Consider the following 11207-nt stretch of genomic DNA (forward strand, 5'->3'; position numbering starts at 1 on the left):
CATGACTTTGATCTGCGTCCTCATCTGGACTCTCCTCTGCTGCTGCTTCACAGGTAAAGTCCAGAGAATCAAACTCCTCTCCTCTATCAACATCCGTCCCTCTGAAATGAAGCCCACAAAACCATGATGGTGCTTTATGTTTTTGTCTCTGTGTCCTCAGAGTCCAGAGGTCAATACACAGTGACTCAGCCTGGAGCAGTGAGCTCTGCTCTGGGAGGCTCCGTCACCATCAACTGTAGGACCAGTCAGAATGTTCATGGTGGGAACTGGTTACACTGGTACCAACAGAGAGATGGAGAAACTCCTAAACTTCTCATTTACACTGCTAGCACTCGAGCATCAGGGATTCCAGGTCGTTTTACAGGCAGTGGATCAAACTCTGCCTTCACTCTGACCATCAGTGGAGTTCAGGCTGAAGATGCAGCAGTTTACTACTGTCAGAGTTTTCACTATCCCAACAATCAAGATGTGTTCACACAGTGAAAAACCGTCATACAAAAACCTCCCTCAGTCAGACTGAACAGAAACTGAACTGACTGCTGCAGCTGGAAGCTACTGCAGAGACTGATACACTTCACTGAGGACACACACACACACACACACACACACACACAAGCACACACTCTTCTCACTGACACTCATTATCCACCAAATGTGTGAAACAAACCATGAATATTTGAACAGAAATGCCATAATCTGCTATGATATGAAACATAGTAGAACGCATGATACCAAAAATGTTAAAATGCTTGACTAAGCCAGCAATAGTGAATAGTCAGGAGTGACCAGAATAACTTCACCATCACTAGCTGGAGGACAGAAATGACCTGCTTGAGATTTAAAGACTTTACCTTTAATATATTATTGTCAGCTGTGACCTAAATATCTTAGCTGGCAACAGCTTGAGGAGAACTTACCTGCTAGACATTTAAATGCCTCAGACAGCAATATCAAATGGTCAGCAATGACTTGAATAGTAATACATTAAACAATATGATACATCCTGACCAACATAGTGAAGGTTCAGATTATTTGTCCAATTTTTGACCTACTTCATGTAGTATAGCTGATGATAGAAGAGCAGACTTTTACATGCATCATGATGTACAAGAACTTACCAAGCAAAAAGGGGTTTAATTACTACAAAACAGTTTTCATCCAACAGCCATAAGTGCATTGAATAGTGCTACTAAAGCATGGTTCTCACCACTTACCTTTGTCAAAATGGCTATGTGCAATTTTTAAATGTAATTTTGGATGTATGCATGGGTGCGTCTCCTATGCGTTTTTAGCATTAATATGCATACAGTAGACTTTAGTTATTTATCTATTTATGCATTTACTACCTCCTGTTGCACTGAATAAGGACTGCACTTAATTTCATTGAACCTGTTACAATGACAATAAAGATATTCTATTCTATTCTATTCTGAAAAGTTAAATAATTGACTGAATGACATAAACAGTCATTTCCATCCATAAAGACTCTGTCATGTTCGTGATGGTTTCATGTCAGTCTGATGCACGTCCCTTCAAGGACACAAAACTTAATTTTCTCTTAGAATTAATTAAAATTAGACAGATGACATTTTGAATGTAAATTGGAAATAAATTCATATAGATCAAAGAAGAAAGACTATGGAAGAATATCCAGAGTCTTAAAACACTGAAAAAGTAATCAGTAAATGATGGAATTGTTATTTGAGTGACTGTGTCCTCATTTATCATGTACGTTGAAAGAAGGACATAGACACGTCACATTTATAATGAAAGTAATGAAATCTTTATTGTTGTAAAATGTTGTAACAGAAGCAAGAACACATTAATGTTGAAACATGTTTTGAGAAAGAGAGAAAGATTACTGCATCTTAAAAAATTACACTTTTAAACCGTGATCAATCTGGAGAAAGAAAAGAAGTTATCACTTCACGCAGATGATACTCTGATTTCTATTCATATTGCTGAATTATTGTTCTTATACTTAGATTTTTTCATTAAGAAAATAAGAATACGTTTCAGGAACGAATTCTTCTTCTTCAAAACAAGATGATTGTAATGACAAAACTGTTTTTAAAAAATGTGTTGTTTCCAAATTTAATGAGAGTAGATGAATCAGAAAACTCTGTCAGATAAAGTCAACAGTCTTAAAAACATTAAAAAGTAATCTGGGAAAAATGGATTTGGTTCTGATGTGACTGTGCACATTAATCTGAAAAATGTTCCTCATATATCATATATGTTGAAAAAAAAGGTCAAAGACACGTCACATTTATAATAAAGGTAATGAAATCTTTATTGTTGTGAAATGTTGAAACAGAAGCAAGAACACATTAATGTTGAAACATGTTGAGAGAAAGAGAGAACAGAGAGAGAGCTGAGAGCAGTATGAGAGTAAAACCAGCAGCAGAGTCCCAGTGAGTCAGGTCAGGACTGGGAACACTGGTCTCTCCTCAGTGTCTCTGAGACTGGAGTCTGGGAGCCCTGGGTGGCCTCACAGGTCACAGAGCCCACCTTCCTCCACTGGTCTGCAGGGAGCCTCAGGGTGCTGCTCCAGCTGTAGCGGCCGTCCTTCTCCAGCACCCCGGGGCTCCTGCTCTGCTCCCAGCTGCTGCTGCTGCTGCTGCTGCTGCTGCTGCTGCCGTCCACCTTCCAGGACAGACTCCAGTCTGAGGGGAAGCCCTTGTTGGCCAGACACATGAGCGTGGCCTTCCCCTGCTGCAGCTCCTCACTGGAGGGGGGCAGCACCGTCAGGGTGGGACGGACATCACCTAGGAGACACCAATCAGCTTAGAGGACAGGGACCACACTGCTGTCAATCAACCAGCAGACACTGGGACACCTTCACTGTGTGAGAGTTGATTTAGTCCTTTAAGGAGTTTCTGTCAGATGGTTTTTCTGCTCCACCAGTCACTCACTCACACATTGTTTCACTTCCCTTTAAGAAGCCTCTCATGCATATCAGCACAGAGAGAATCATCAAACAGAATGAGCTGAAATATATCAAACTACACTGGAAATAAAACACATCAAACTTTCTCATCACAATCAGACAAAACCTGAACTATATGTGACTTTAAAATATTTAGTGGACACATACACAAATACAGAAAATGAACCGACTGCAATCAAATGTTGGACAAGAGGAGCGTTTTGAACACTGCTATCATTGAGGTGAAAAATTACATCTCCTCTTACAAAACATTTGTAAAACAGGTTTACAGTTTTATCTTTTCTACACTTCAGGCTGTTTAAATGTCACTTTGACAGGAATGTGTAAAGAAATGTTTAGTAAAGCTGCTCTGAGTTAGCCTCCATGATAAAGGAGGAGAATTAAAACATGAAGACCAAAAGTGTTGGAATTGAAACAAGATATATTTATCTGCCTAAAACATCCAATACATGACATCAAAAATGAAATAAAAAGGCAGTATTTTACAAAGGATTTGTGCAGAAACTTACTTCCAACATCCAGTCTGGTTCCTCCACCAAAAGTCCACCACAGTGATACAAACTCATTGAGCCGCCGTACAAAAACCTCTGACTGTAGAGAGACACGGCTCTCTGACTTTGACACACTGAACTAAACCTACAAGCCCTCAAGGTGCAACTTTACTATTAAAGCATGAAATAATGCTTTGTCTACTGTCTTAACATTTAGTAATACTTGCAATAATTTTTTGAATTCATATTTCTGAAGCAAACTTTGTCTCTTACTGCAAAGTATTTGTGCAAAAATTAAGCATCAATGATAAAAACTGACTATTTTCCTTCTAATAAGAAAAAAATGAAAATAGTGCCTGAAATGATAAAAACATTGAAACATTTGACTTACTTCCAACATCCAGTCTGGTTCCACCACCGAACGTGTACCACAGTGATACAAACTCATTGAGCCGCCGTACAAAAACCTCTGACTGTGGAGAGACACGGCTCTCTGACTTTGACACAAACACACTCAACACAATTAGTCTCTGATTGTAAAATATGATCAGCTGATATGAAAAGTGACGATAACACAGAGCCACAGATTTACAGAATGTATGATTTTATTTGATATATGTTCATTTTTAATGAAACTTGATTTACTCTTCATTTAATTTAACAAGAAAGACGACATTGTGAAACACATTGTACAACAAGCATGAAGCCAAACTGTTATAAAATTGACACTGAAAATATCCTAATCAATACTTTAAGTGATTGATCCATTGATAAACAGCATGATGAGAGTAATCCAAGTCCCTGTTGGAGTCAGTCAGAGCATTTCCATAGAGAGCCACTTTGCATCAGCAGCACCATGCTCCAGTGCTCTGGGAGAGTTTATAGTCCTGAGAGTTGAACACTGGATGACTGACAGCTGTCCTTCATGACAACAGAAGACACAGAAATCCTCCTCATCAAAAACATGACTTTGATCTGCGTCCTCATCTGGACTCTCCTCTGCTGCTGCTTCACAGGTAAAGTCCAGAGAATCAAACTCCTCTCCTCTATCAACATCCATCCCTCTGAAATGAAGCCCACAAAACCATGACGCTGCTTTATGTTTTTGTCTCTGTGTCCTCAGAGTCCAGAGGTCAGATCACAGTGACTCAGCCTGGAGCAGTGAGCTCTGCTCTGGGAGGCTCCGTCACCATCAACTGTAGGACCAGTCAGGATGTTTATGTTTCTGGCAGCACCCACTATTTAGCCTGGTACCAACAGAGAGATGGAGAACCTCCTAAACGTCTAATTTACGCTGCTAGCACTCGAGCATCAGGGATTCCAGGTCGTTTTACAGGCAGTGGATCAAACTCTGCCTTCACTCTGACCATCAGTGGAGTTCAGGCTGAAGATGCAGCAGTTTACTACTGTCAGAGTTTTCACTATCCCAACAGTCAAGCTGTGTTCACACAGTGAAAAACCGTCGTACAAAAACCTCCCTCAGTCAGACTGAACAGAAACTGAACTGACTGCTGCAGCTGGAAGCTACTGCAGAGACTGATACACTTCACTGAGGACACACACACACACACACACACACAGTGTCTCAACTTCCATTTAAATTCAATTATAATGCCATGCTCTTATTTGAGTTACCATATAATCAGGAGGAGCCAAACAAGGACAGTTAATGAAAAACCTTCTGACCTTTGACCTCAGCTTGATACTGTATCACATCAGATTAGAACATTTCTTAATTCAAGACAACATGAAGACACAGAGCAGCATCAGAAACAATCCTGATCATGGTCGGCCCAAAATAAGCTGTTATCCTCAAATTATAACTGATATTATCTTAAATTAACAAAGTCATGTTCAGCGAAAAACATTTAAATGTCCGCATGAAAAAGAACACAAGACAAAATGATTATCTTTATTGACAGACTCGACATCCAGATATAAAAGACACACACAATATACAGACAGACATAAGATTACTCATAGATAGACATGTGTCCTCAATGGTTAAAAAACATACAAATGTTGGTTCCAATATTTCCAAAAGCTGGAGGAATATCTTTTCTCACTTTGGGTCAATCAAAGACATTATAATCCCATTCCTTGACTCAATCATCCGACACATACATTTATACATAAAATTCCTAAGTAATGCCTGAAATGTGGGAACATTACAGTTCACAAACATCTTGCTAGCAGTTTCCCACCTTGGTTACTTTAACAAGATTCTAAGAGCATCATTATATGCCACCTCAATCTTATTCGTCTTTGCTTTACTGTGGCTACACCATGGGTGTGCTGTGTAAAGCAGAGTGCAGTATGCTCTAAAAAGAGCTGTTTTAACTTCATCAGTGCACATATGAAATTAGCTTACCAGCATATTTGCCTGAGCACAAAATTTATAGCACTGGCGCTGAATATCATCATCATCATTAAGGTTATTCCTGATGATATGCCCTAAGTATTTTACTTTGGTTACAGTATCTAGCTCTTGCTCAGACAAGTAAAAGGAGGGAAACTTTAGCTTCTGATCCTTCTTAGTTCTGGCTATCATGATAACTCTCTTTTTTTAATTTAAATTTGATGTCATACATACCATACTTTATACAAACTCTGAGCAGTTGCTGTGAACCTAGAAAGAACATAAACACTGTTGCATTGTGCCTTTTATAGTCAGAGAAAAGTTGTATTTAAGCATAAATACACAAATAAAAGTAAAGTATAAAATTATGTCTTCATCTCAAACAGTGTCAGCATCATATTAAAAACTTCAAAATAATTGACTGAATGGCATAAACAGTCATTTCCATCCATAAAGACTCTGTCATGTTGATGATGGTTTCATGTCAGTCTGATGCACGTCCAATAAAGACACAAAACTTCATTTTTTATTTTGATGAATTAAAATTAGACAGATGACATCTGGAATCATTTTTCAACAACGATGAACCAAAAATCATGTTTGATTGGTGCTTATATATTTATCATACTAGACAGACTATAGAAGAATACCTACAGTCTTAATACATTGAAAAAGTAATGAGGAAATAATGACGTTGTTATTTGAGTGACTGTGTGCATTAATCTGAGAAATGCTCCTCATATATCATATATCTTGAAAAAGAAGGTCAAAGACATGTCACATTTATACTAAAGGTAATGAAATCTTTATTGTTGTAAAATGTTGAAACAGAAGCAAGAAGACATTAATGTTGAAACATGTTGAGAGAAAGAGAGAACAGAGAGAGAGCTGAGAGCAGTATGAGAGTAAAACCAGCAGCAGAGTCCCAGTGAGTCAGGTCAGGACTGGGAACACTGGTCTCTCCTCAGTGTCTCTGAGACTGGAGTCTGGGAGCCCTGGGTAGCCTCACAGGTCACAGAGCCCACCTTCCTCCACTGGTCTGCAGGGAGCCTCAGGGTGCTGCTCCAGCTGTAGCGGCCGTCCTTCTCCAGCACCCCGGGGCTCCTGCTCTGCTCCCAGCTGCTGCTGCTGCTGCCGTCCACCTTCCAGGACAGACTCCAGTCTGAGGGGAAGCCCTTGTTGGCCAGACACATGAGCGTGGCCTTCCCCTGCTGCAGCTCCTCACTGGAGGGGGGCAGCACCGTCAGGGTGGGACGGACATCACCTAGGAGACACCAATCAGCTTAGAGGACAGGGACCACACTGCTGTCAATCAACCAGCAGACACTGGGACACCTTCACTGTGTGAGAGTTGATTTAGTCCTTTAAGGAGTTTCTGTCAGATGGTTTTTCTGCTCCACCAGTCACTCACTCACACATTGTTTCACTTCCCTTTAAGAAGCCTCTCATGCATATCAGCACAGAGAGAATCATCAAACAGAATGAGCTGAAATATATCAAACTACACTGGAAATAAAACACATCAAACTTTCTCATCACAATCAGACAAAACCTGAACTATATGTGACTTTAAAGTATTTAGTGGACACATACACAAATACAGAAAATGAACCGACTGCAATCAAATGTTGGACAAGAGGAGCGTTTTGAACACTGCTATCATTGAGGTGAAAAATTACATCTCCTCTTACAAAACATTTGTAAAACAGGTTCACAGTTTTATCTTTTCTACACTTCAGGCTGTTTAAATGTCACTTTGACAGGAATGTGTAAAGAAATGTTTAGTAAAGCTGCTCTGAGTTAGCCTCCATGATCAAGTAGGAGAATTAAAACTTGAAGACTAAAAGTGTTGGAATGAAAACAAGATATATTTATCTGCCTCAAACATCCAACACATAACATTAAAAATGATTTCACGGTATTTTACAAAGGATTTGTGCAGAAACTTACTTCCAACATCCAGTCTGGTTCCTCCACCGAACGTGTACCACAGTGATACAAACTCATTGAGCCGCCGTACAAAAACCTCTGACTGTAGAGAGACACGGCTCTCTGACTTTGACACAAACACATTCAACACAATTAGTCTCTCATTGTAAAATATGATCAGCTGATATGAAAAGTGACGATAACACAGAGCCACAGATTTACAGAATGTATGTTTTTATTTGATATATGTTCATTTTTAATACAACTTAATTTACTTTTCATTTAATTTACCAAGACAGACGACGTTGTCAAACACATTTTTCAACAAGCATGAAGCCAACTCCTATAAAATTGATATGAGAAAATTGCCTAATCAATACTTGAAGTGACTGATCCATTGATAAGCAGCATGATGAGTTTAATCCAAGTCCCTGTTGGAGTCAGTCAGAGCATTTCCATAGAGAGCCACTTTGCATCAGCAGCACCATGCTCCAGTGCTCTGGGAGAGTTTATAGTCCTGAGAGTTGAACACTGGATGACTGACAGCTGTCCTTCATGACAACAGAAGACACAGAAATCCTCCTCATCAAAAACATGACTTTGATCTGCGTCCTCATCTGGACTCTCCTCTGCTGCTGCTTCACAGGTAAAGTCCAGAGAATCAAACTCCTCTCCTCTATCAACATCCGTCCCTCTGAAATGAAGCCCACAAAACCATGACGCTGCTTTATGTTTTTGTCTCTGTGTCCTCAGAGTCCAGAGGTCAGATCACAGTGACTCAACCTGGAGCAGTGAGCTCTGCTCTGGGAGGCTCCGTCACCATCAACTGTAGGACCAGTCAGGATGTTGCTTATAGCAGCCCATACCACTTTTTAGCCTGGTACCAACAGAGAGATGGAGAAACTCCTAAACTTCTCATTTACTTTGCTAGCACTCGAGCATCAGGGATTCCAGGTCGTTTTACAGGCAGTGGATCAAACTCTGCCTTCACTCTGACCATCAGTGGAGTTCAGGCTGAAGATGCAGCAGTTTACTACTGTCAGAGTTATCACTGGATCAACAGTCAAGATGTGTTCACACAATGAAAAACCGTCGTACAAAAACCTCCCTCAGTCAGACTGAACAGAAACTGAACTGACTGCTGCAGCTGGAAGCTACTGCAGAGACTGATACACTTCACTGAGGACACACACACACACACACACACACACACACACACACCTTTCACCTCAGCTACATACTGGAACACATTCAATTTAACTATATTCAATTCAAAAGAAAAACACTGTGACACAGATCTGCTTTAGAAACCTTAATTATAGACCATGGACCCAGTTTAACATGTGCATACGTAAAGTCACATCACATTAAGACAGGTGCATTGAGTAAAGTAAAAAGGTTATCATGGATTAAAGATGAATCTTCATGAGTCTTGTTCACAGATGAACAGATTACATGTGATGATTATTCTTGATTAAAGTATTTGGTGCAGCTTCTCTATGGGGAGATTTTGTAGTTGTGGAACGTCCGCCTTGAGCAGAAACAAGTTAATTCCTCCTCTAAATGAATGGGGCAAGCCATCCAAAGAAAACAGCCAAATATTTCCCCAAAGGAAGCTCAGTGACCAAGCAGGAATGACACAACCAATGGTTATTTAAATGCCATAATCTGTTATGAGAAGAAACATAGCAGCAAAGCCTGACATCAAATAAACTGAATACTTAACTATCAAGGGAAATGTAAAAGGCCTCAATTAAACAACAGTCTCTGAAATCTTTTTAGAGATGGACATGAAATAAGAGAATGAAACAGAAAAATATATATAATCAACTGTGTACCATAAATGCTTTTTTTCACCTGAATAGGCTTTGACCAGCAATAGTTCAAATCAACATATTCTAGTTCTGGATTACTCAACAAACTTTAGACCTATTTATATCTATATCTAGAATGGAAGTGTGATTCTTAAATGCATCAGGATGTACAAGCAAAGGGGAGTTGATTGAAAACAGTCTGCAAGGTTTTAGAACATACCATTCTTGTACGAAGGAATTTAGAAAAACAGGCCCATCCTTAAAAGCCTGTTACCGGTGTAGTCAACATAAATGAAGACCTAGTCGCTATTTTAGAATTATAGCAATCTCCTTCATCTGTTGAGTTGAGGTAAAGAATGGCTGGACCACTGTGACAGACTATGACCACAAATAGTTCCTTGTTGCTAGTATGCTAGCTGTGGAAAATCAACACTGGCCGCTATTCTAGACTTTACAGAAAACAATTTCTCTACTAGGTAGACTCTAGTACTATGAAGACAATGTTTTAATTTGGAAAAGTTCTTCGGAAAACTGGTAAATATGAAGACTATCCCAATATGTGTGAGATGTGTGACTATATTCTCAGAACCCAGAAGAAAAAGAACATTAAGCAGTGAGGAATTAAACCAATGCAGAGCTTTTAAAGAGGACATGATACTCTTCAGCTGAGTCAGTTGCCCAGTTGCCAAAATGTTACAACATGGAATTGAGACAAAGAAATCTGTCCAACTGTAACTGATGAAAACTTCTATGTTTTCTGATTCTGCCCACATGTCCAAAACTTCTGGTAAGAGTTTCATGAGCAAGAAATTTGAGATCCATCATCACTGCTGTACTTGGTGATTAATCATCTAACTATGTGAAAACAACAGTAATATTGATATGAATAATGATTGTCAACAAACAAATCAGTTGACGACCAGACTTTAACATCCTCTCCATGTAAATATGTAAATATGTTGAGGACAGCTACAGTTGACTGACTCTGTGTGTTTGCATATGTGTCCTGCCTCTCTGCTCCCAGCCGTTAAGAGGCAAGTGTTGATCAGTGGCTGTCCAGGCCTTTCACAGCCACTGACACGCCGGCAGCACAATGATGATGTCACTGGTTCTACTGCTGGCCACCCTGGGGCTCCTTGTTCAGGGTGAGACTCTCTGCTGAAAACTTTGCTTCAGGATGCGACCAGGTTCACCACAGTGATGTTCTGCTATGATGGAGAAACACTGAAACAAGCAGCATTGACCTTCTTCCATCTGTTCTCCATGTTAAAGAAATGATCCTCTTCTGTTTGGATGTTGATCGTCTTTCTCCAAACTGGATTTGTCTCAATAGCTCTTGTGCTCTTTTTCATGTTTTCAGATTCATCAGGACAAGCCACCCTGACTCAGTCTCCTGGAGCTCAGTCTGTTGCTCCAGGACAGACTGTTTCTATCAGATGTAAAGTCAGTCAAAGTACAAGTTACTGCTTCAACTGGTACCTTCAGAAAACTGGAGAAGCTCCTACACTCCTTATTAGATGTGGCTCAACTCGACATTCTGGAGTTTCAGATCGTTTCAGTGGGTCAGGCTCTGGGACTGATTACACTCTGACCATCAGTGGAGTTCAGGCTGAAGATGCAGCAGTTTACTACTGTCAGAGTTTTCACTGGCCCGGCAGTGACCG

General features: G+C 40.0%; 5 gene segments (V, D, J or C); 3 read left to right on the forward strand and 2 right to left on the reverse strand.

Moving 5' to 3' along the window:
- The first annotated feature begins 1 nt into the window (after position 1).
- LOC115579299 (Ig kappa chain V region 3381-like) lies at positions 2–483 on the forward strand. The segment is given in 2 exon segments: positions 2–53; positions 161–483. Coding segments are annotated over 2 exon segments (375 nt in total).
- Positions 484–2424: 1941 nt separating this feature from the next.
- Positions 2425–3654, reverse strand: LOC115579300 (Ig kappa-b4 chain C region-like). The segment is given in 3 exon segments: positions 2425–2768; positions 3460–3512; positions 3644–3654. Coding segments are annotated over 3 exon segments (408 nt in total).
- Positions 3655–4405: 751 nt separating this feature from the next.
- Positions 4406–4896, forward strand: LOC115579301 (Ig kappa chain V region 3381-like). The segment is given in 2 exon segments: positions 4406–4457; positions 4565–4896. Coding segments are annotated over 2 exon segments (384 nt in total).
- A 1842-nt stretch (positions 4897–6738) lies between these two features.
- On the reverse strand, positions 6739–8140 carry LOC115579302 (Ig kappa-b4 chain C region-like). The segment is given in 3 exon segments: positions 6739–7064; positions 7751–7804; positions 8110–8140. Coding segments are annotated over 3 exon segments (411 nt in total).
- Positions 8141–8323: 183 nt separating this feature from the next.
- Positions 8324–8814, forward strand: LOC115579305 (Ig kappa chain V region 3381-like). The segment is given in 2 exon segments: positions 8324–8375; positions 8483–8814. Coding segments are annotated over 2 exon segments (384 nt in total).
- The last annotated feature ends 2393 nt before the right edge of the window (positions 8815–11207 follow it).

Source organism: Sparus aurata, chromosome 3 (genome assembly GCF_900880675.1).
Source record: "Sparus aurata chromosome 3, fSpaAur1.1, whole genome shotgun sequence".
Lineage (NCBI taxonomy): Eukaryota > Metazoa > Chordata > Actinopteri > Spariformes > Sparidae > Sparus > Sparus aurata.